The 26,739-nt window shown below is 33.4% G+C and overlaps 1 protein-coding gene across 16 annotated transcripts in view; it reads left to right on the top strand.

Moving 5' to 3' along the window:
* The window catches only part of SOX5 (SRY-box transcription factor 5), a 1,015,292-nt gene that overhangs the window by 680,971 nt on the left and 307,582 nt on the right, over window positions 1-26,739 (top strand). For all 16 annotated transcript variants that reach the window (XM_074402912.1, XM_074402908.1, XM_074402910.1 and 13 more), the window contains one exon: window positions 24,952-25,162. In XM_074402912.1, the coding sequence (XP_074259013.1) occupies window positions 24,952-25,162 (211 nt within the window). The remainder of the gene's footprint in view (window positions 1-24,951; window positions 25,163-26,739) is intronic.

Genomic DNA, 26,739 nt, shown 5'->3' with positions numbered 1-26,739 from the left:
GTTCATAAAAGTATATATTAAATATCTGTGATATTACAGTCCAGGAAAATCATAGGAAAACAAACCTTTAAATGTGAATTAACCAGTTTTTAAAATATGTTTACTACCAGAGTCTACCTGGAACAAACAGTTTTCTATTTTTTGAATGCTTTATCTGGTATCAAACCATAAGAGTGACTACATTTTCACGTCTTTTAATGACAACATAATTTCTGGGAAATGGGAAGCAATCTGGTGACATATGTGCTTGTATTTTTGAGTATTGCTGGTGAAAGCTCCTTGAATTGTTAGTCAGCAAGTTGAAGGGATAGAAGTAGATAAATGTAACATGTACAAAAGATTCAGTAAGAATAAACCTAATATAAGGCTTGTGTTAAATCGAGCTTTGCGAAGATTTATACTGCCAAGTATTCTTAGAGTAATCACAGGAAAGAAAAGATAGTTGGGAAAGATAGTTGTCAGTTGTCATAGACAGGGCCAACTTATTCATTAAGAACTGTAGGCACAGTGCCTAGAACCCATAGTACTTTCAGGGGCTCGCGGAAATATTTTGATTACTTTAAAATCAGAAAAACAGGTGAACATTGAGGTCGAATAAAATTTCTGATGTGATACATAATATTAATAGATTAGTTCTTATGCCAATGGAGTCATAAAAATAATTTTAAAATATTTTGTTCTTTTTTTTTAATTTTTATGGAAAAAAGAGTTTACAAGGCAAAAATGTTAGGGCCCAAGAAAGTAATGATGTAACCCTGGTAGTAGCATTAAAAAAACCATTTTGAAAAAGTGTTACAAAGATGTCTTTTATATGTAGCTCCTTCCACTTTCCTTTTTTCTCCTTTCATGTCCTCTTAACCACTCTTTTACATATCATGTTTAATCATTCTGAGTCTGAAATTGGCGTTTCATTCACATTTACAGATCGGTTTGTCATCACAGTCCTTCAGAAGCTTGAATTTATATTGACCAGCTGATCTTCATAGTCATCTACTGCCTAGAGCAAAACCAAGATAAAGTTATGTTTCGTCTTAGACATATGTTAATTGATTTTGTCTGTTACATATAATATAGCAATTATATATATAGGTGGCAGTTTCATTCAGACAGTATGAGAGTCAAAAGCTAATATTAAAAGGAAAACTTGATTCATTTGTAATCGAGATGCTTTTAGTTTAGTATATGAGCTGTACATAGGCATTTTGCTTCTGTAAATATTTTTATCAAAGTTATTGCTTAGTTTTTGAAGAAAAATATATACCTTCAAATTTTTATTTTATAATTTAAAAAAGATAGTAGTCCCTTCATCTAATTCTTAATAGTTAGGTATTTCTGTTACATTGAAATAGCTACCAGATTTTCATGGTGGATAAGGGGATTTTTATATGATCCCTATAATTATAAAGAGATTTCCTTAGTGAGAGAAGTGCCTCATTTATGCCCCGCTACTGAAGAAGACAAAAAAAACTACATCATAGTAAATCTTACATAAGTAGCAATAGTGAAAAAAAATTGAATGATCAGTACAACCGGGAGTTTTAGTTAAGAAATATGAACACTGAAAAACCAGTTGGAATGGTACAAATCCAATTTAGAATAAAATTTAGCACCAAGTCTTGTCTTCATGTCCAGATACCTGGTCTGCAAAGTGAAAGGGAAAATATAGGTTGAATAGTTACTATGGGACTGTGGTAAGAACTGTCGACTTTGTAGCTCAGTAGACTCAGCTGCAGTGTGGGATCATACAAGTGGATCTGTATCAGTTATTTGGTGTATCCTAACATTACTTTTTACAGCTTATATTGTCAAGGGCTTTCTTGTGTAGAAAAAATATAGAGAGTTTGTATTTATTGGGGAAATTTGTTAAGAATTTGAAAGGCCTCTAGGTTTATAATGGAGATTAAAAATATTTCTTCCTTTGGTTTAGGGAAAAAATTTGGAAGTTAGGTGTAATCATCATTCTTACTCAAGCTTTTGCCCCATTCCTGTATCCCTATAATATTCTAGTTGAATTTCAGATGGTGTCCCAATACTGTGGTAAATAAACAAGAAACAGATCAACTGTCCTTTGCTTATAACCTAGACTTCTGTGTACCCTTTCTTTATTTTATTTTCAATTCTCTTCCACCAGTCTTTTTCTTTTTCTAATCACTTTCTATATTTAGCTCTCACTTCATAGTCTTTTTCTAATGCTGCTTGGACCCGGAGGGCATTGTGAGTATGATAGGAGAAAATGGAGGCAAAGAATGAGGTCATGTTTTGTCTAAATCTTAAATGTTTTGTCCTTTAATATAGTGACATGGGAGAGAAATCGTTTTAATTAAACTAATACTTAATACCACCTATGTATAAAATATATTGGATGCCAACATGAGAAAGGCAAATTTTTATCCCGGGGAAACTCACAGTCTAGTGGGGAAGATGGATATACATAAAAGTCTTAACTGTGGCTGTGATAATATTGTGGGAAGTATTACAGATGGAGATAGTTATGTCATGGGAGTATATGGGGGAAGAACAATACTTTCTGACAGAAGGAGAATGGGAAATTTCTGGCATATGATTCTAGAGCAGTACTACTCACAAATGTGGTCTGTGCTACTTCTTTCATCAAGAAGTCTTAGTACGAAAAGAACATCGGCCGAAGTTAACAGGGTACTTAGTGAAAGAATTGATTTGCATTCTGGGGCTGCTGTTTATCTTGTTGGAGACTGGTGCTTTGAGGACCATCCTTCCAGAGGACCATGGTACACATCCAATAGACATGTACAGATCAGAACAAAACAGAGATGCGTGAGATCAATTTCAAAAATAGGGCAGTAAAGTGGTGGGGTTTCAGTGAAAGGGTAGAAATGAAGAAAGGCTTCCTAAAAACTAAGATATTTAGGCTATGTCATGAAGGATAACTATGATTTGAAAATGTGAGTGGAGGTAGAGAAATTGAGGTGAAGATGTTCCAAGTAAAGTAAAGGAAAAGAGCTTATACTAAGGAGCAGATAGTTTAGGTATGGTGTGAAAATTATGTAGCATATAACCTGGACTACTTTCTGTCTTTTCAGGGAACTTCCGGGTATGTGTGTGGAACACTAGGAAATTAATTTGTTTGATGTAGAGTGTGCTTTCAAGGAATCTAATAAATAAGAGATCACATTTACTTAAATGTAAATATGGGCTAGGAATTAGGTTAAGTATTTATATTCATCATACCATATAATCTTGAACAACCTTCTGTTAAACTATCATTTTTCCATTTTACTGATGTAAAATATAGAAATAAAAATATTTACTGATGTAAATATAGAAGTAAAAATAAAGTTACATAGCCCATAAGAAAAAGCCTGACTTAAAAGATGATGTTTTAATGTGAAAAAGTTGAAAAGGTAGATGAAGGCCAGATTTGGAGAGGCCTTGAATGCTATCAAAACTGGAAATTTGTAATCTACAGTTATTGGGGCGACATGAGAGGTTTGGAGTATAGAAATGGCTTAATAAAAATCCTATCTTGTGAACTCAATTTATTATTTAGTTTATACTCAAAATATATATCCTTAGGAAATAGGGAAAAAAAGCCTAATACTGGTTGGTTTCTAGACCAAATCCATGGAGCAAAATTGAACCATAGTTCAGGTGAGGGTAGAGTAGGAATGAAGGGAAATGGGTGTTCTGTTTAAGAAAATCCCTCAACTATGTTGGCTGGTACTTGGCTTATTTGTATTTTAGTGAAATACATACATTTTCAGGTGAATTATGTGAATTTAAGACCGGACATTTTTTGGTCTGCTATTTTTCAGAACAATATTTGTACCTGTAACCTAGGGTTGAGTGTTGCAAAGATCACCACAAGCAAAAGTGAATCTTGGAAAATAAGAGTTGGTTTTGTAAAGAGTATGACAAATGATGAGGAGTATCTATATTTTTACTTTTCTTAACTATGAAAAAAATGCTCTTTCTTCAAAATGCTTGGAATATAATATATTCTCTTCTGAGCCTTATAATTGTTTATTCTTCCCAGGCCAGTTAATATGGCAAAATTAGATAAATAAATAAGCATGTTGGAGTGATCAGCAAAAAGAAATCTTAACTTTCTTATCTTCCCTAGAAATACAATGTGGAGCCATAAAATAGAACAGTTCATTGCATGTACAAAAAGGTCAAATAGGAAATCTTATTAAACCAGCTAATATGAAAAGCAGGTGATGTTTTTACACATTTTTTGAAAGCAAGCAAGAAAAAAAGAGGGAAGGAGGGAAGAAGGGGAGGAAGAATGGAGGGAAGGAGGAAAGGAAGGAAAGGAAGAAAGAAGGGAGAAAGGAAGCAATGAAGGAGATCAAAAGGTAGTTAGGGTTTTTGTCATTTCTTCGTATCTTCAAAATTTGAATTTTTTTCTGATTGAGGTTAAACTACCTAGTTGTATTTAGTTAAATCTGTGTACTCCTATTATTAGCAATAAAAGTAAAAATTTTTATGTTAATGGTGTTTTGCATGTAGAATTTATTTACTATCTTTGTTCTTTGTACACAGCTAGAGCTTAGTTTACAGATCTGCTTTTCAAAGTGAGAGGCGTCATTGTTCATTTTGGTGGCATAGTGCATAGGACAGACCTATTCCTTTCCGTGGGGATAGATCGAGCCCACTTAATTCATTTCAGCGTCAGGCAATAGTACATATTCCTTATTCATCTTATTGTAAATCTAGATTTTTTTAATGTTGGGCTATTTAAAGAAAGATGTTATAGTAAGAGTTTTAGGATGATTAAAGACCAATAGTAAGACAATTACCAGCTTGTGTTTTTATATATTTACCACTCACAGATCTATAGACTTTTAAACTTCACAATAGGTCTTAGAGATCTGTTAGTCTATATCTATTATTTAGAGAAAATTAAAGTTCAGAGAGGTTAAGAGACTTGCCTAAGATCCAAAGTGTGATTTTTGCTTCAATATGTGTGACAGGGAAAATGTTGGTGGCACTTCAAGGAGAAGAAACATAAACCAAAAAGAACAGCAGATTTGTGTTACAGAATTCTGAGTTAACATTATCAATATTGGGTTTGACATATGAAATATTTAGGTGGAAAATGGACTACAGAAATATGTGATTAAAATGCTCTTCCACGAGATGGAAATGTGAAACTTACCTGTGTATGTGAGATGAAATTTGAAATTGTAACTTTCAAGAGTCATTAATTCCACAAATATTTATTGAGAACATATAATTCCCCAAGTAAATAAACTTAAGCCATGTTTTAAAGCTTGAAGTTTTTTGAGGAGGGGCATGAAGTTGAGAAATTAGGAAATGTATGGCCTGGGGAAAGCAAAGAGTGATGTTTATATCACTACGTGGAGTGGAGAGTGATGATAAATACATGAGCACATTATCCAAAGAGTTCTGAGATTTTCCTGAAAGCTAGGTGGAAGATGAAGGAAAATCTTCAACAACACAATGTCAAGATCAAATCCCCAAAAGGGAATTTAGAAACAAGGTCTTTATATGGTCAAATCAGAACTCATCATGGCCATTAAATTTATTTTAGAAGATTGAAGGTGAAAACACACAATGCCTGGGAGAAGGATGAAAAACCAGTAGAGAGTATGCATCAGAAAGCTAGGATAAATACTGCTCAGTAGTCTCAAATGTATCGAGGAGGTTATTAAAAACATTGGATTTGACTATTAGATTATACACATATCTGGGAGATATTGTAGGCTCAGTTCTACACCACCACAATGAAGAGAATATTGCTTTGGATTTGAAAAGGCAATGGACAAGAAACAAAGTATTAACAGGCATCGTTCAAGAGATTAGTAGGAAGTTATAAAATGACCTGGATGTCTATCCTAGTGACAAAGGCTTACTTCTAAATTTGGGTAGGTGGCAAAACACTCACAGAGTTGTTTTGGGCACTTTTGCATTGCTAGCATCTAATTGTTCATGATAAATTATATGTAGATTTAAAACTCCTTAGTTAAAATCTAGACTATTCCATATATTTAAAAATCCATATATTAGAATATTTTTTCACTGCAAAAATCATAAATATATATTGCTGAAATTAACATAGTTACCTTTCCTTTGGGTATGCATATATGTGTTTAGCTATTACATTATAATTATGTCATATTGTACATGTAGATGTAAATGTATAGACAAGTATATGTTAGAGATATGGAATGTTCTAAGTATTTTGTTGTTACTTCAACAGCATTCACAGCATCTTCATCAAAGTAGATTACACCTGTAATCCCAGTGCTTTGGAAGGCTGAGGCAGGTAGATCATGAGGTCACGAGATCAAGATCATGCTGGCTAACATGGTGAAACCCTGTCTCTACTAAAAATACAAAAAATTTGCCTGGCTTGGTGTAATGTGCCTGTAGTTTCAGCTACTTGGGAGTCTGAGGCGAGAGAATCACTTGAACCCAGGAGGCAGAGTTGCAGTGAGCCGAGATTGTGGCACTGCGCTCCAGACTGAGCAAAGAAGCAAGACTCCATTTCAAAGAAAAAATAAGCAACTTCTAATTCATTCAAGTTTTATCATGAGATCACAGCAATTCAGTCACATTTTCAGGTTCTGCTTCTGATTCTCATTCTTTTGCTATTTTACCTCATCTGTAATAATTTCCTCCACTAAAGTCTTGAGCCCCATAAAGTCATCCTTGAGGCTTAAAATCAGTCTCTTTCAAACTCCTCTTAAAGCTGATATTTTGGCCTCCTCCCTTGCATCGCGAATGTTCTTAATTGGATCTATAATGATCAATTCTTTCGTGAAGTTTTTCAATTTGCTTTGCCTAGATTCATCAGAGGAATCACTGTAGGGCAGCAATAGCCTTACAAAGTGTATTTCTTAAGTAATAAGACTTGAAAGTCAAAATTACTCCTTGATCCATGGGCTGCAGAATGGATATTGTGTTAACAGGCATGCAAATAACATTCATCATCTTGTACATATCTAGCAGAGCTTCTTGGTGACACAGGGTATTGTCAATGAGCAGGAATATTTTTAAATTAATCTCTTTTTGTGAAGTAGGTCTCAACAGTGGGCTTAAAATAGTCAGTAAACCATGTTGTAAACAGATGTGCTGTCATCCAGGCTTTATTGTTCCATTTGTAGACAAAGATAAAGCTGATTTAGCATAATTTCTTAGGGCCCTAACATTATCAGAATGGTAAATAGACATTGGCTTCAACTTAATGTTCCCATTAATTTTAAGATGTACTAACCCTCAACAGGAGAATCAGGCTGTCCTTTAAACCATCAAAGCCAAGCATTGACTTCTTCCATCTCACAATGGAAGTCTTAGATGGTATCTTCCTCCAATAGAAGGCTGTTTTGTCTACACTAAAAATCTGTGTTTTAGTATAGCCACTTTCATCTGTTAGCTTAGCTAGATCTTCTGGATGACTTGCTGCCACTTCTATATCCAGACTTTCTGCTTCATTTTGCATTGTTATGAAGATGGCTTCATTCCTTACATCTCATAAGCCAACCTCTGCTAGCTTTCAAATTTTCTTCTGCAGCTTTCTCACCTCTCTCAGCCTTCATGAAACTGAAGAGAGTTAGAGCCTTGTTCTGGATTGGGTTTGGCCTGTCTCTGCTTTTCACATGCCTTTGCCACTAAATATAATACTTTCTAGCTTTCGATTTAAAGTTGGAGACATGTGATCCTTCCTTTTACTCGAACCCCTAGAAGCCATTGTATGGTTAATACATGGCCTAATTTCAATATTGTGTCTCAGAGAATAGGGATGCCCGAGTAGAGGGAGAGAGATGGGAGAATAGCCAGTCAGTGGTGTAGTCGGAAAACATGCCGCGTTTACTAAGTTCACCATCTTACATGGGTATGGTTAGTGGTGCTCCAAAACAATTACAGTACAAATGTCAGAGATTAGTGAGTACAGATCACCAAGTAGATAATGATAGTGAAAAAGTATGAAATATCACAAGAATTACCTAAATGTGACAGACACACAGACATGAAATGAGTACATGCTGTTGGAAAAATGATCCCGATAGACTTGCTTAGTGCAGCCTTGCCCCAAATCCTGTTTGTTAAATAAAAGCAATATTTGTGGAGCACAGTAAAGCAGAGTGCCATAAACAAGGTGCCTATAGTTTTATTCCTTCTAGAACTCAGAATAGTGCTTTTCAAAAAGTAGGGACACGATTAACATATTTTGTGACCATGCTTTATTACTCCGTGTGTGTGTGTATGTGTGTGTCTGTGTCTGTGTCTGTAGCATGTTTGAAACGTTATGTAGAATTGACAAAATTGCTTGATTTTCATTTGGAAGTGCAAGTTAAGAAAATTGAACTGTAAGATGTGGTCAATTAAAAATACTATAAAAAGTTGATAATGTTAATCAAGTACCTCAGGAAACCAAACTAGAGTATCAGAAACATATGGTACTGAGAGATGACATACATAAGGATATAACAAACTTTAAAGAGAAAGTTAGGGTAAGATTAGTAAAATTAAAACAATTAAGTGTTTTATTCTGATGAGAAGCCATATGACACAGTAGTTAAAACCACATTCAAAAGAATCAGAGATGTGGATTCAAATTATTTGTTATTTAACTCTAAGCCGTGGCTTAAACTCATTTTCTCTGCGTGTAAAAGCATTGATCATATTTCATGCCTCATAGATCTGTTAGAAAGAATCAAATATATAGTCTACTAAAATCTCGTATGGTGATTGTCACATTAATAAGTTTAGTAAATGCTTTTTTTTTGTCAGAATATGTTCTTAGGTTCTGAGTGCAATCTGAGGTTACTCATGATAAAGAGCACTGTAATACAAATGTATAGAAGGAAATAATTACCTCACCCATGTTACAGTCAATGTGGTATACAATATTGCTATGGAAAAAATACAAAGAAAGACATATACTGAGTAGAAAATGAAAAATTCACAGTATTCAAATTGTCAGAGTTGGGGATTGACACCCAAGTAAAAGTGTTGAAAGCGTCATCATTTAGGTCATTTCAAACTCTATTCTGCCACCCTCAAGAAACCCTGTGGTCAAATTCTTATCCTGTCTACTAGTTGCATAGTTCCTCCAACAGACCTGCTATTGACTTCCCCGTTTCCTTGCACAAAGCTGCCATTCACTTCTAGGAAAATTGGTGGCTCTGTGGAATTGGATAAGAATTTGGCCTAGAGTGAGTGATTTGAATGAATGAATTTGGAATTGGCAAGAAAATACAAACATATGCCACATTTACTTGGTACATTCACGCTTCAAGAGAACTCAGGTAGCACGTAAATTCAGTGTAAAAAGCCAGAGATTTTCAGTGAGAACCTATTACAAAGTCAGCCTAAATCATCTTCATTTATTTTTGTCCTATTGAAAGAATAAGGCAAAATATAAATTTAATTGTTGTTCATTGGAATGTATAAGGCTAGAGTCCCTTCTGATAAAGTCATATATGGTGCCTAATATTTACAGTGCTGATGTCAGAGACAGAACAGTCATGTTGTAGGCAAATTTAACAGCAGTGGATTTATTAGTTGCTTTTAAGATACACTGTTTTTTAATGCCAGTCTTCATTGGCAGATTGACACTGGACTATTTGCAAATTAAGTAGTCTTTGCTTTTTGTAGGCGAAATACAACGAAGGAGTATGGTAGTCCACTGTGTGCTGGCGTTAGCTGGAGAGAATCTGAACCTACCCCTATTTTCAATAGTAGACAAATTTCTTCTCTCAATATTATTGCTCATGTAATTTTCAGTACCAGAGACATTGGGCCTTTAAAAAGGAAGAGATGTTACATTTGTGACAGCTTTTTTCTTCCACTGACTGAAACAATAAAAATAAACATGAAGCTTTTGGAATGGCCTCTTCATATTGTGTCATTTGCATGTGATTCCCTTTGCTTCTCTAGATAATTGAATTTATTCAGGCAATTTATTTTTTAAATGTGTAGTCTCTGTGAATGGAAACATCTTAACTAAAGATAACCCTTTTATTTCCTCTTAATGAAATATGTACATGTAAGTGTATACTACTTTTGGAACCAAGGGAATAGAAGAGAAATAATGGAAAACCCCAAAAAATATAAAAAATTAATTAAAAAGATAAAGTGTGACTCTTGTAACCAAATATTCTGTCTTTGTGTTTACCCCCTGTCTATGTTCAAGGTCTCTAGGTGCTCAATAGGAGCTTTTTAATTATTTTTCCCTGTTTGATGTTGCTAAGTATAATGAATAGATAGCAAAGGACTTTTTTAAGGAGCCTCTACATGTGAATCACCTCAAAGATGGTAAGCATGACAGTACCTGGTTGGTTTCCATCCTGAGACTTAGTCTTAATAGGTTTGAGACTTAAAGAAAATGACTATTTAAATTGAGCTCCATTAGTCAAACAACGTAGCTTTATAATATAAATAGAGCTTATATTCTCTTTATGCTGGGAATATAAAAAGTACCTACTTTTATTTTGAGTCCACATTTTCTTAGGGTTATTGAACACCAAGCCAGAGCACTTGGGATAGCAGAAATATCCAAAGATACTCTGAAAACAGGAATTGAAGTGGACTTGTAGAAGACGAAACATCTGTCCAAAATTCAAAATTATGTATCTCCTCTTTATACTCCATAGGATTTAGTATAACTTAAATGCAATTTTAGTTTTATATGTATATCTTCCCCAAGTTTCCATGACAAAATAATTTATTAATGGTGGGGGGGAAATACTGTCAACTGTAGTCACAACTTGATAAAGCACTAATAGCAGTAGGATTCTGAAAAACATTTTTTACATTGACAAATTTCATTTTTTCCCTTTATTCTAACATTTATATGGCACAAATTTTAGAGGCTGAACACACATCACCAGGAACTCAGAGTTCTGAGAGCCCCTTCATTGTAAGTAAGGGAAAATTTCTTCCATTTCTAATTTTATCCCTTAATTTTACAGTGATATCTTTTTGTCATGCCTTAGCCTTCCTGGAGTAACTAAAATCTTTGACTTTTATGTTGCACTAGGGCCTTCTCATTTTTCTATTTCTCTCTCTGTTTGGCATATTCTATAGATACTCATTATTATTTCTATGTTTGCCGGTTTTTTTTTTTTTTACAAAATATCTTATGTTTTTCAAAATCTAATTATAAATAATGATAAACTCTCAAAATGTATAGGGTAAACCCAAGACATTGAAGGAGAAGATGTTGCTCTCTTATAACTGTCATTTTTAGACATAGGCGAAGAGGGCTTGGCCATTTTCTCTTCTCCCTGTGTATACTCTCTTAAGAGCTTATGACCTAAAGTGGATTTAATCATTCACTACAAATAAGTGCTTCATAGGTCATTATTTTACAGCCTTTATTTCCTCACTTGCCTTTTGTAGGCATATCTGCCTTTAGATGTTCAATATATAAATTTAAAGATCTCAAACAATAAGCTCATCATTTGAATTTCCTGAAGGAGATTATATGGCGTCTCTTAAAGTCTTGGGATCAGAAACCAGGACTAATGTTCAGGTTATAAACTAATTTAGTTGAGTGGACTTATTAAAATGTACTAGATGTACCAATTCTATTTAAAACATCTCTGTTTGCTAACCATTTTGTTTTTGTCAATATCATAATTATCGTTTCAACTTCACAAGCAAAATCCATGTTTATCTTTGACTTTTTTTTTTCCTCTTATTTTCAAGTTACTTACTCCTATCATTACTTCCTTCAAAATGTCTCTAGAATTGGGAAGACATTTTTAGCATTTAAAAAAATTTTTTTTATTTTAGGTTTGGGGCTACACGTGAAGGTTTGTTACATAGATAAACACATGCCATGGAGGTTTGTTGTACATAATATCACATTACTTAGGTATTAAGCTCAGTTCCCAATAGTTATCTTTTCTGCTCCTCTCCTTCCTCCTACCATTTCCCCTTAAGAAGACCTCAGTGTCTGTTGTTTCTTTCTTTGTGTTCATAAGTTCTTATCATTTAGCTTCCACTAATCAGTGAGAACCTGCAGAATTTATTTTTCTGTTACTGCTTGAGTTTGCTAAGAATGATAGCCTCCAGCTCCATTCATATTCCTTCAAAAGACATGATCTCCCTGTTTTTTATGGCTGCTGAATATTTTATTATATATATGTACCACGTTTTCTTTATCCAGTCTGTCATTGATGGGCATTTAGGTTGATTCCATGTCTTTGCTATCATGAACAGTGCTGCAATGAACATTCACATGCATGTTTCTTTATGGTAGGATGCTTTATATTCCTCTGGGTATATACCCAGTAATAGGATTGCTGAGTCAAATGGTAGTGGTGATTTTAGCTTTTTGAGGAATCACCATACTGCTTACCACAATGGTTGAAGCAATTCATACTCCCACCAGCAGTGTTATAAGGGTTCCCTCTTCTCTGCAACCTCACCAGCACTTGTTACTTTTTGACTTTTTTCATTCTGACTGGTGTGAGATGATCTCTCATTGGGATTTGATTTGCATTTCTCCAATGATCAATGATATTGAGCTTTTTTTTTTTTCATATGCTTTTTGGCTGCATGTACGTCTTCTTTTGAGAAGTGTCTATTCATGTTCCTTTCCTACTTTTTAATAGGGCTGTTTTTCTCTTGTCAATTTAAGTTCCTTATAGATGCTGGATATTAGACCTTTGTCAGATGCGTACTTTGCAGATATTTTCTCCTATTCTGCAGGTTGTCTGTTTACAATGTTGATAGTTTCTTTTGCCGTGCAGAGGCTCTTAAGGTTAATTAGTGATTTTTTAATTATTATTTTTTAGCCGTTCTCATAGGAAAGTAACATACATTGTAAGAAACAAAAAACAACAAAGTACATATATGTGTACCTGCCTTGCGCGCATGCGCAAACACACATATACACACACACACACACACACACACACACACACAGAGACATGTGAAATTACAAATAAAAAAAAAATCCCATCCAGGAATGGTGGCTTACACCTATAATCCCAGCACTTTGGGAGGCTGAGGCGGGTAGATCACCTGAGGTCAGGAGTTTGAGACCGGCCTGGCCAGTATGGTGAAACTCTGTCTCTACGAAATATACAAAAAATTAGTGGGGCGTAGTGGCAGGCACCTGTAATCCCTGTTACTTGGGAGGCTGAGGCAGAAGAATCGCTTGAACCTGGGAGACAGAGTATTCAGTGAGCCAAGATCATGCCATTGCACTCCAGCCTGGACAACAAGAGTGAGACTGCCTCAAAACAAAACAAAACAGAAACTTCCTAAGTACATTGTCATCGATTATCACACATTGTGTATAGAGTGTCTAACCATCTAAAAGTGGCTATTAGCCTTTTTCCATATGACTTACACATTCCCATCATTGTCCATACAGAAGTAACTATCACTAGGCTGTGGATGAAGAGGGAAGGGCATTCTGGAATGTGAATAAAAATAATTTTAATATATGCAGTTGGAAAAAAGCTTCTTGCTGAGTGTAACCTATTTTCCAAAACAGTTGATAATCACGGATGACAGATAGATGTGATGGTTCTTTTCAACTCCCACTGCTACAATCTAGTGGAAGGCCTTTTATTGTCACATATGTGTCATGGTAACAGTTTCCTATTCAGTGGAGATCTTTACTTTCTCCTCTACCCAATTAATTCTACATACGACTGCTAGACTAATCTTCCTAACAAGCTACTTTAATAGAATCACTTGCTATAGATCAACAATAGTTCTCCATTGCCTGCTAGGTCAAATGTAAACTACCCTACTTGACTCTCATGACCCTTCATGAAATGACTCTCGTATGTTAGTCTTCTAGTTATTATTCTTCATTTCTTTTGGTTAAGCCACTTCCTTCCCTGTAGTGTGTGTATACACACTGTAAAATTTCCTGGGTGGTGCCTCTGGGAATGCTCTGTATCTTTTCCCGTTTACTTACTTATTCTAGGCTTAAACTAAAGACTCTCTATACATAAAGATGTAACACATTAATAATTAACTCAGTATGTATTTATGGAACATTAATAACAGGACATAGTGTATATGAATAATCAGACATGTTCCCTGCCTTCATGATATAGAAAGAAAATTAAATGAACAATCTCAAAAGAGTGTGATTAGTTCAGAAGTTTTACATTTTTAAAAATTTTCTGCATTCTCTATTCTCTAAACTTCTTTTACATGTATAATTTGCAACTCTACAAATTAGTATATGTTATAGTGCTTGGGATTACTAATTGTTTCAGGTGCATTTCAGTGCCTCTCAAATTTGATTTTAAACTCTTTGAGGAGAGAGAAAACCAGCTTTATTTTCTGATACCTTTGACATTTCTTGCAGCCCCTCAGTCAGACCTTTGATATTTCTTGCAGCCCCTCAGTCAGTTAAGGAAGGCAGTGTAGCTTAATGATGACCACAACAAGGAATTTAGAATTTGATCTTAGGTTTAGTTCTTCAATTTATCATTTCCTACTATTTTTGGGGGGGGATAAATTACTTTTAGAACTTTAATTTCATCATATGTTAAATGGCAATAACATTCTTCAGGGAATTTCTTTGAGAATTATTTTTTAAAAGTCCATAGAACATTTGTAACAGTGTCTTTAAGAACTCCAAAATTGGTAGCTATATTTTTACTGAAACAGTGAATAAACAGATTTTGTGTATCTCATCAAAAATGCCTAGTAATGTAAAAGTACTTTTTATATTCTTTAAAACTACAAGACTGACAAAACCTATGTTTAGTATTGCTCATATTAACTTCATGAAAGACAATCTTTGCAGAGAATCTAATATTTTACATTAAGAGTGCCAGTATCTCAGTGATTGTGCTGTGGGATGGTCCTTATGGGCTCGCTAAAGTGTGTTCAGGAAATTCTGCTTTATATTGTGAATAAATAATTTGGCTAGTTGGGAAATTTTGTAAGAGTTTGTGGACTGTTTAATACCTTATCATTACTTTTAGAGTGAGAACTGAAACTTGTGCTTATTATTTCTCAACTCACTACCTAAAGTCAGTTCATGTTAAAGGTTCCCTTCACAAAAAAAAAAAAGCTTCTTTTGCCCTAAACATAATTCCCTATTGACTCTTAATTAGTATAGAAAAAAATAGGCCTTTAGCATTTTTTAAAAAGGAAGGCTGGTATGGTGGCATAACACAGCAGGCAGATTTTACACTATGAAATTAGTCTGAAATAGTGAGAAGGCATATGTTTTATGGACTTTTTCTTTTATAATTCTCAGAGAAACTCCCTGAAGAATGTGCTTCAGGGTGTTGCTGGAGCATAGCAGAGAGAAGCTAGCAGAAATGGAGAATTTGTACTTGATAGTATCCATCCTCACAGTACTATTGTTGTTTCATATTTATCATGTAAAGGAACCTAAGGATTTATTTGCCAATTTAGTGGTGCTGATGTCCTCACAAAGAAAGAAAAATCTCGATGTGTACATCTTACAAAAAAAAAAAAAAAAAGTAGAAATGTGACATAATAAATAATTGGTGTCATGTATTTATGACAAACAATTCATTACTCTTCATTTATTCAGACTCTTAAAAGTTTTATTTCACAATGAGTAGCAATTGAACATCTTTTCTTTGATCATTTCCCTGAGTTATCACTTTGTAGAGAACTATGAAGCTGTGAAATTTGAAAATTGAGCAGCAGCAGAGGTAAAATCATACTAATGCTGTGTGGCATTTTGTGGAATACCTTTTATTCCCTTAAAAACAAAAGTTTGTATTAGGTTGTCTTTAAAAATTGCCTGCATTTAATAAATTTTAAATTATTTTTAAAAGTTTCCCTGGATACAGTTTGATTTTAGCAGAAATAACTCTTAAAAACTGCTTGTATATGCATACTCTGCTTTTCTCCTCCTAATTTCTTCTTTTTCACTTTTCTGGTAAAGAGTCTTTTTTTTCATTACTCATTTTGGTATATTCTATGTTTTATTCATCTTTATAGGCTAACATGCCTGGAGGACACTTATTTTAACAAGCCCTGTTATAGCTCTTGCCATATTCATTACCATTTTATAAATTTTATAGCTCATAACACATATTATTAACTTACATAACACCTAACTCATATAACTCATTCTATTTTAACTTATAATCCTCTAAAACCCCAGTGAGGTATTAGATGCTAATATTATCCCCATTTTGTAGATGAGAAAGTTGAGCCATACAGTGATTGACTTTATGTGTGGTACTTGTCCAAGGTCACACAACTAGTGACTGATGGAACCACAATTTGAACCAAAGCTATTTGGCTTCAGATTCTCTGTGCTTAACTCATCTTTATGCTACCTTGCAAGTTAGCATTCAAAACATTTTTATTAAATAAATGAAAGAGAAAAGAGAGTAAATGAAATATTTCCTTTTTATAATGCTTATTTTCATTACTGTTGAATTTTGGAAATCTATCTATCTATCTATCTATCTATCTATATATATATGTATATGAATTAGTTATCACTTATTTTCTAGATGAGGAAGCATGTTTAGAGAGTTTAGATAACTTGCCCTAGATTATAGAATTATATATAACTATATAATACGGGTTATAAATGATAGAGCCTGTGCTTGACTCAAATATCCTGACTTCTGCCTCCAGTTTCTTAATAACTGCTTTATGCCACTTTGCTGCCAGTATATTTTACTGCATGGGGGGTACGACCTCCTATTTTACTTATTATTGAATACATAGTCCGTTTCCACTTATAAGCAGTCCTAGCAAACATTTAGTTTCTTTACTTATTGTATGCTCTGTGTAGAAAACTGCTTTTATTGCTATGTGGAATAAAAATAAGTAATTTCCCCGGTTTCCTGTATTTAAACAACTCTGTGACAAATTTTAGTACAGAGTACAGATGAAAATTTGAGAAATTCCTATGCCTTATTTCTTACTTCAGATGCATAGAGTGAATAGATATGTAGTCGAGTTTACTAAAAACGACAGTAAGAAGGTTCTAGTGATTTAGGAGAATGACAGAAAAATTATATCTAATCAGTGGCTAGTTACAATAAATGTTAACTTGATTATAAATATTAAACGGAAATGTTTTGATGTGTAGGCTAACTTTTGTTTAGACACATCTTATGGTGGTCTTTGCTCACTCAAGGAAGAGATCATCAAATGTCTTAAAGCGTATTTGCTAGATGTTTAAACATAAGACATAGTGCACAAAGCATCAGCAGGGAGATAATGAGGCTGTCACAGCACAAAATGTTCTTTGTTTTTACAGGTTCTATTAGTTAATGTATTAGCAATTTTCTAAATGCCACTTTTGCTTATTAAGAGGTTTGAGAGCACATGGAAACATACATTTTATTCTTGAATGCAGCAGTTCTGACATTATTAGCAAATGTGATTCTGAAGAATATTTTCAAATACTCTGAAGGAGCATTTGGAAAAAAAAACACGGTAGACACTTTAGCTCATGCAGCATCTACATGAAAATAAAGATATTTTTAAAACTGTTTCTCCTATTTATACCATCTCCTACTGATAATCAGAAAATTTGCCCTTAACTTTCAGTTTCATTCACCAGAATTAAATTAGATGGTAAATATGATAGTGATTTTAAAACAAAATATAATATTTTCCTATGGTAAATGAGATAAAACTATTAATAAATTTAGACTAAATGTCAGAACATGTCTAAAAACAATCTATTTTCACAATTCAATTTTGACATAAATCTTAGATTCACTAATCTATATAGTTAGTAGGACATCAGAAAACATAAGCTCATTTCAACGAATGCCAAAATGACTATTAAAAAATTCAGTCATTCTTCTACATTATGTGTTTTCTTTATTTTGGGTTTTTTTTGTTTGTTTGTTTTGTTTGGTTTTTTTTTTTTTTTTTTTGCATGTTTGCTGACTTTCCTCCATCCCCACTATCCTTCCTTTCCTCCCTGGAATATATTACTTTTTCTCACTCTTCTCAAATTCTTGTCGCATTACTTTAATGATGTCTTTCTTCCCCACTGCGGTTTTTAATCATTCCCCGCTTTCCTCCTCTGCCTCTTTTTCTCTCTTTAACTCTTAACAGTTTGTCTGTGACAGTAGTTCTCAAACTTTTGTCTCACATGGAAGGCTTGTTAAATCAGATTTTGTTGGGCTCCACCTCCTGAACATCTGATTCAGGAAGTCTGGGGTGAGGTCTGAGAAAAATGTCTTAAATGTTCCCTGGTGATGCCAATGATATTATTTTGAGCACCATTGTTTGTGAATCATGTTTATAAAAATCACCTGTCACTATGCTAGCATCCTTTATGGTTGTTTAGTACCATTTGAATTCATTTTTTAAAGAACATGCTTTTAAATATTTATTTAGTTTCCTAATTAGTAATTAAATCTAAGCCTAAACTAACATTTCATCTCAATGCTTGGCAAAGAAATGCGAACCAAGTTAGACTTCTGCTAAATTTCCATCTTGTTGAATAGCAATCTTTAAAAGAGTCTATATTTTTAGGCTTTGAAAAAAAACATTAAAGAGTTCTCACTTCTGTTTGCACTGTCCCAAAATACTTAAGAAATGTTTGAAATATGGGCTGGATTATATATTTGAAATATAATGGGGCCATTTTTATAAAATGGTAATCTTTTTACCTGAACTTGATGGAGACTGTTAGTGTCTAGAATAATCAGTCTGCCCAAGAGTGTGCTGTGTCTGCATTAAAGACACACATTAGTTTGTAAGGTTTCTTCAATGTTCTTCAAAAGTTAGAAAAAAATAGAATTCATCAGTTCCAGAAATTAGAGCTTTCTGTAGATCATAGAGAGAAATGGATGCAGAAGCTTATTTAAGTATTTTAGAATTTCTACCCATTTTTAATATTGTAATGAATAAATGTTTTTAAGAATTTAGAATACTAATTTTCAGAGAATTTCAATAATATAAAAATATTGAATATATATAATATAAGCATTTTTTTAAAACTGGCATGGCTCTTATCTTGCTTGTAAGCAGTCTAGATTAGGCCAGTACATACAAGCCTAGCCTCTGATCATCACACTTCTATAGAGAACTTTAAAAATGCATTTATGTAGCTTCCTGACCCCATCCCAAGACAGATTCAAGGCCCACCCATCTAAAATCTATAATCATAATTAGTGTACCTTGTAGCTGTTTAGGCACTAAGGATTCCTATGGTATAGGTGCTGATGTCTAACTTTTACAACGGTACTACCAGTGGCTTTTTGAAATATGGAAGGATGACCACTTGTGATAAGCTCTCTCTCTGTGTAGATGAACTATTGAAATAGCCCAAACGAAAGTACCTCTGTTATTTTTCATTTTTCAAAATACTGGACCTAAGTACAATTAGCTCTTTTTTAGACAAAAGGAAAGACTTTAAATTGGATGACTTGATCCATATCATTAGTTTAGCAGTCACTCCTCAGAAGCCTATCTGTAAGTGCTTTTATTCTGTATGTATTGGGAACTGATCATACCTTGTTCCCAGAATACTTAATTTGATCATCTTAACCAAAGAAGAACTCTTAGTATTCTCTCTTGAGTTTTTTAAACGTGGTTTTGCCTTAGTGTGTCGCTTTCATATATACATCTCACTTTTAGGAATATTAATATTGGAAAATTGAACTGATATGGCTTGCTGTCAACATTGCAACATTCATTTATTAAAGCTAGCAATTGTTTCTGTCTTGCATTTCAAATTTCTCTGCATATTACTACAAGGTGATTGCAGAATAAGAAAACTGATAGCTGTATTTGTTACTCCTTAAAGAATAACTAAAATATGTATCTCTTTCTAAATGCTTATCTTTGGAGCAGTGAAATTTTAAGATGTTAACATATATACCTTAAACTTTTATCTTGATAAAATCTGTCAAGAAAAGCTTTAATGTGAGGTTTTGGGTTTTTTGTTTTTGTTTTTGTTTTGTTTTGTTTTTGTTTGCAAGTAACTGGTTGTTTAAAATCACCTAATTGTATATATTGATGAGTTTATATTATTTTTCTGGGAAGGTATACATTTAGGTCAGAGTTTCCTTTACCTGAAATCCATAGTCCATAAGAGTTCATAGTGAATTTCCTGGAAGAGGTTCATAACTGGAACTATGAACATAGAAAATGAACTCGGTAAACCTATGTGAAATTGTGTGTGGAACTGCATGAGTTGTGTGTGTGTGTCTGTGTGTTTATGCATGTGCATATGTGTTTAAAGTAGCATTTATAACTATCATCGAGGGATCAGAAGTCCCAAAGGAGTAAGTGTTGTTTAGGGTTTCATGCAGGCATTTTATGAAAAATTATTTTAATCAAGATAACTTGAAACATAATTGAAAGAGCTCTTTAGACAATAATAGCATTTTTTTCTATAATTAAATTCAATTTGGTACCTCCTAATGAGACAGAATAGATTACAAGTAGTGAAATTTTATTTCAACATTTGTTATAAGGTGTATTTTTATCCTCTTTTGATAGAATTAAGGAATAACCAAATATTGTAGTTTTTTTTTTTTGAAGTTTTGTTTTACCTTGTCCTGGTGATTTTGTTTGTTTGTTTGTTTCTTAAGACCAAGTCTCACTCTGTTGCCCAGGCTGGAGTGCAGTGGCACCATCTTGAATCTTGGCTCACTACAACCTCTGCCATCCAGGTTCAAGGGATTCTCCTGACTCAACCTTCCTAGTAGCTGGGACTACAGGTGCACACCACCATGCCCAGCTAATTTTTGTATTTTTAGTGGAGACGGGGTTTCACCGTATTGGCCAGGATGGTCTCGATCTCTTGACCTTGTATCTACTGGCCTCAGCCTCCCAAAGTGCTGAGATTACAGGTGTGAGCCACCAGGCCTGGCCATCCTGGTGATATTTTATAAATCACAACCCATTGCTGGAAGAAGAACATGACTATGTTAAAACTTGTTGAGCACCAAAGTACCTTCTCTGTGTATCTGTATTTCATTTTATTCTGCCTCTGTGCAATACTGAAATTACTGAGCATGCATTAAGGAGAATCTAATTGACGACAGTCCAGATCTTCTGTACTAGTTTTTTTCTAAGTTCAAAACTTAATTTTACTAGAAAGGATATAGAGATGCTCACAAATTTTATAAAGATAGTTACAAAACCTTAAACTACTGAGTACCATTACTCTGATTAGCCATGTAGAATTATAAATCAATATATTTGGTTTAAATAATTATTTAATATTTAAACTTATTTTTAGAAATATGACACAAGCAAGTAGGTATTTGGATAGGCAGAGTCAAGAATGTGGTTGATTTAATTAATTTGAATGCCTGTATCTCATTTGCTTTATTTAGGAGTTGAACATAGTACAGTGGAAACCTCTCATTTTCATACTTATTAAGAAGACAAATGTCTTATTCACTCATAACATTGATAGAAACAAATAGATGAAAGAGTTATAAGATCACTATAGTTAAGAATGAGGGCTCTGGAGCCCAATAGGTTGGGGCTGATTTTTCACTCTCCCTTTTGGTAGTCATGTGACCTTGAGCATATACTGTGCTTTAGCCTCTGTGCCTCAGTTTATCCAGCTATGAAATGGAAATTATAGATAGGCTTTCCATGAGGATTAAGTTAATACATGTAAAGCACTTTAAGCCGTGCCTATTACAAAGTATTTAATAAATATTTGCTATCATTCTTATCAATTACTAATAGATTGGATATCAAATGTAATGTTTCTAACTACTCTGTATGAACTTAATTTCAGTTTATAAGACCAAGAAGTAAGCATGATAATATGTTTCTTGAGGCCAGAAGTCAAGGATGAAATATCATTTGAATAATGAAAGAAACACATGCATCTGGTTATTTCATGTATCTCTTCTTTTTTAAATGTGTTAAGATTCTTCTTAGCACATCATATAAAGTAAAATTTAAATATTAAGGTTGAAATAATATTTCTTTCAGTGCATTCATTGCAATATTCTGTCTTTAAAATGAATTGAGAATTCAGTTTTAAAAAGATATTTTTAATGAAGATAGATATGTTAGGCAGACTCTTTTTCTATTGGTTGCAAAGATAACAAAAGGGGTAAGATTAAGCAAAGCTTGTTCAAAAATAAAAAAGAAGATGATTAACTTTATTCTGAAAGTTCAGAAACCTTTTTTATGATTAGACTTTAGAGGTCATATATCACAGTTCTGCAAACTTGTTTGCAAAGTACTGGTATGTTCTTAGAATTCACAAAACTTGATTAAATGCATGTTTCTGGTTGGACCACTTATGCCTATGTTAGCTGGTTCTCTTGATTTCACCTGCCAGCAAAATGAGGTGAAACATGGAATCATTACTTCATCTATAACAAATGCAATCCCAGGGAAGAAACTCTGAAAAATTTAGGATTTCCTTGACTGAAGACTGTGCCAGCCCTCCTTAACAGGCTATTCACCATGCGAATGAACAATGGAGTCCCACACTGAAACAGCTGTTAACTACATAAAACTGTTAAGGAGATTAACCGTGCCAGAGGCTGAAATGTAATCAGGCAGGTGAAATAGTGATAAGATAAACATTCCTGTGTGAAATAGAAATAATGTTTAATCAATTTATTTTCATATTGCTGCAGCTCCTGAGCTTAGAATTATTTTGAAATATACTAAACTTTAAAACATATTTTCTTTCTCTGTGAAAGGCATAGAAAGTTAGAGACTCAGCCAGCCGTGTTGGCTCTCTCCTGTAATCTCAGCATTTTGGGAGGCTGAGAAGGGCAGATCACAAGGTCAGGAGCTTGAGACCAGGCTCACCAATATGGTGAAAACCCCATTTCTGTTAAAAATACAAAAGTTAGCTGGGCGTGGTGGCATGTGCCTGTAATCCCAGCTACTCAGGAGGCTGAGGCAAGAGAATCTCTTGAACTCAGGAGGCAGAGGTTGCAGTGAGCTGAGATGGCACCATTGCACTCCTGCCTGGTTGACAGAGCAAGACTGTCTCAAAAAGAAAAGAAAAGAAAGTTAGTGATGAATAAATGGGATATCGTATCTGGATATTTTCTGATTTTTTGATATTTCAGTATACTTTATTATATTGTAATTTTCAATTATGGCAGTTAATGGTCAGCTGCCCAATTACTGTTTCTAAAGTTTGTCATCATACAATGTGAAAGTAGAGTACAGATAGAGAAATATTCAAAGTGCAGCTAACATTGAGATGTTTCTACTTTTGTTCCTGGAAAGAAATGAGAAGAAAGATATTGTATGGAAAATGAATACAGGTATTTCATAATATTCTGGTTTGCACATGAAACTAAGCTAAAGTGTGTTATGGGCCGTTCATAAAAACATTCCTATTAATTTACTGAATGAATCATGATTGCTCTTTTTAGGAGTATGTGTGTATGTGTGTGTTTATGTGTTTGTGTATATATGTGGGTTTTAATAATTCCAGAATATACCTTCACTTTACCTGCAGGAGCTTATAATTGTTACATTTTATACATTGATTTCTAAATCCAGATGTGGTATAAGCTACACTGTCCGTAAAATATTCACTCAAGGCATAGTGCTAGTCAGAGGCATAATGTGTAACGTTTTTAAGAAATAAAAGCCATTTAAGATTTAGAATTATAATTTGGAAGATTCTGTTGTGCACATATTTTTTTTTTTTGCTTCCTCCACATGCTTTAACCACATGCAACAAACTAATGCTTGTAACATAGCCTGTTGTCCCTGTAGTCACTAATATCTGTTAACAAAAAAAAAACCATATTAACAGATTATGTTTGTGTTGACATCTCTATTTTTAATCTATTTTTTAAAATTACACTGATGGTTTTTAAACCAAGTATGTTAGCATATTTTTAAGCTAGTCAAAAATATTAGCATTAACCTTAAAAACGTTGAATATCAATCAGTGTGATTTGTTATTTTTTGGAAGTCAACTGATTGTATTAATATGTCTTAAATTGGGAGAGAAGAAATTTGCAAACAGGTGTAATCTAATATTCTGAATATTAAATAGGCACACACTCAAATATATTTTAATGCAAACTTTTAATGTAGAATTAAATATTTTTAAGGTGAGACTCAAAGATCTTAAGATACAGCTTTATGTTTAAGATATCTGTTTTCTGAGAAGTAAAGGATTATGAAAGTGAGACACTATACAAGGAAAATCTTTAAGCAGGAAAATTAATTTTTCTTTATCATTTCATTCTCCTAATAATTTCTAAAAAATTAACTTAGTATCTTTTGTACAAAATATTCCCCAAATATACAAATTACCAGAGTTGTGCTAGAAATTGTGGGAAAATGATGACAAAATAATATAAAATGATATTTATATTTTAGAATTATACAATAAATTATATTCATTGACATGCCCACATGATTATGAGGAAGAAAAACCACAGCAAACTTTATTTTATTGAGTAAATGAGGATTAAAATACAAAATAGCAAAGAGTATTGACAGAAACTGTGCTTTATGTAACAAATAAAATTGAAAATTTCTTCAGCTTAGGAAAAAATAAACTTGGAATATTTCTTGTCTGATGCCAGATAACCTGTGTGATGGATACTTTCTTAAAAGTATGAGAGGCAGGTAGAAAACTAAAACTTTAGAGTATTATCAAGAAGAGACAGCTACTGAAAATGAAAATAAATTTTGTGTAATGTTATTTGTTTAAATATTAAAAAGCCATGAAGAAGTTTAACACAAATGATCACTACTTTTACTATCTATAGGAAAATCTGAGACTGTCAAACCAAAGCAAGAAAACAAATCTCGTAATGAAGGCTTTGTATAAGACTTTATTTTCATTTATACTCAGTTTAAAAAAGAGAATCTCCATAGTTTGATTTCTCCTTTGAATAGATCTTTGACTTACTCTAGAACTAGCATGCAAAGTTAATTTATTCTTTTTTGAAACTTCTTGGTTTCTTTGGTTCTTGCAGAGTGAAATTTCACTTTTTAATCTTTCAGCTGAATAAGCCATAATAACCATTTTTTTTAAGTTACTGAATTTTAAGCAATCATTTGTCCTTTTCCTTTCTCTTTCAGGAAGTTGATGGCAATAAAGTAATGTCTTCATTTGCCCCACACAACTCATCTACCTCACCTCAGAAGGCAGAAGAAGGTGGGCGACAGAGTGGCGAGTCCTTGTCTAGTACAGCCCTGGGAACTCCTGAACGGCGCAAAGGCAGTTTAGCTGATGTTGTTGACACCTTGAAGCAGAGGAAAATGGAAGAGCTCATCAAAAACGAGCCGGAAGGTAAAGGCTGGAAAAGAAAACAAAGTTGGTGCTGTGTCCTGATTTTCATACTTTGATTTTAACTTCTTGATTCGTTTTTTCATTTACATTTTTAAAGTTGGGTTGGGCAAAATGGAAACCTACTGCTATGAAGATAGATAGTATAATTTTTCAGAAACACTTAAGCCTGTCTAACTCAATTTTTTAAATCATTTACTTATGTTGTGATGTTATTTTCACATATGAGTAAAGTAGTTGAGTGAAAAAGATTCAGGAATTGAGTGTGGCAACAGAGCCAGGAATAATCACCAAACCAAATATCTGCAGTCTAGTTTGTTTCTCTTTATTTATTTTTTCCTTGAGGATCAATGTAGAATTTCACTGCATTTTGTAACCTTTGTACATTAATACATCTAATCCTACCTTGATAACTAGGTTTGTTTCTTGTACAGTCCCAAATTATTATTGGTAGGATTATTATATATTTACAGATTAGTGATTCTTTAACTTTTAGGTATGTTTAACTTTCTATTTTTTCAACTTCCAGAAAGTCTTTCTTTTAAGATTTCATTCTGTAAATCTCTTTAATAGTTACTGATAGGAGCCTTCAGGTGATATGCACATGGACTAATCTTAAAATTAAAGCAAATAAACCAATAAAATAACTGATGCAAATTGTACAAACTTAGGCATAATTGACAATCATCCTTTAGGTTACACATGCTTACTAACTGCTATTTAACCCTCTACCCATCCTAAGCGTGGGTGCCATATTGCACACAAGAACATACTCCTGTTTCAATCAGATGGAAATTTCAAACAAGCAAACAATGTTGTGCACACATATGTATAGCAAAAATACACTGCATGTGTACTGTGTATAAGTTGGGCTCATTTCTAGTCTGCTTGGACACTGGTAAATTATGAGGATTCCGGATGCAAAATGTATGTTAACCTATATATTTGACAGTCATGTGACAATTAAATATTTCCGGTCCCTACCAAATGCATAGCTAGGACCTGGATTTGGGTTAAAATTTATGCAATTCTCGTGATCTGAGAATTGGAAAGAATTTTAGAGATACTCTTGTCACCCAAAGACTTTGGATATTTTGTTACATGTTCTCCCATTCTCATGGAGATAAAAATGGAGAGTTGAGGGGAATCCAGACAAACTTATTTTTTTAAACGGATTTTTTCTAATATTAAAAATAATACAGTTTTATAATAATTATTTTAAAAACATAAAACATTATAAGGAAGGAAATAAAAATCATCTGAAGTCATAGCTATTCCTGTGTGAAATAGCAATAATGCTAAATTAATTTCTTTTTATATTGCTTCAGAAACTGAGTTCAGAATACTTGTGAAATATGCTAAACTTTAAAAAATAGTTTCTTCTTTGAAAGAGAAAGTTAGAGATGGGGAAAATGGGATACCTTATCTGAATTTTTTTGATATTTTTATCTTTTCATAGACTTGATTGCATTGTAATTTTTTGCATGAAATCCTAGCTGCAGGTAATTTTTATTTTCTTCGTTGTAATGTTAATATGAGGTTAACAGGATTCTTAACCTTAGAATCTGTTTTTTAATTTT

The sequence above is a fragment of the Saimiri boliviensis genome, chromosome 7 (assembly GCF_048565385.1).
Source record: "Saimiri boliviensis isolate mSaiBol1 chromosome 7, mSaiBol1.pri, whole genome shotgun sequence".
Taxonomy (NCBI): Eukaryota; Metazoa; Chordata; class Mammalia; order Primates; family Cebidae; genus Saimiri; species Saimiri boliviensis.
This window is presented reverse-complemented; position numbering and strand designations above follow the sequence as displayed.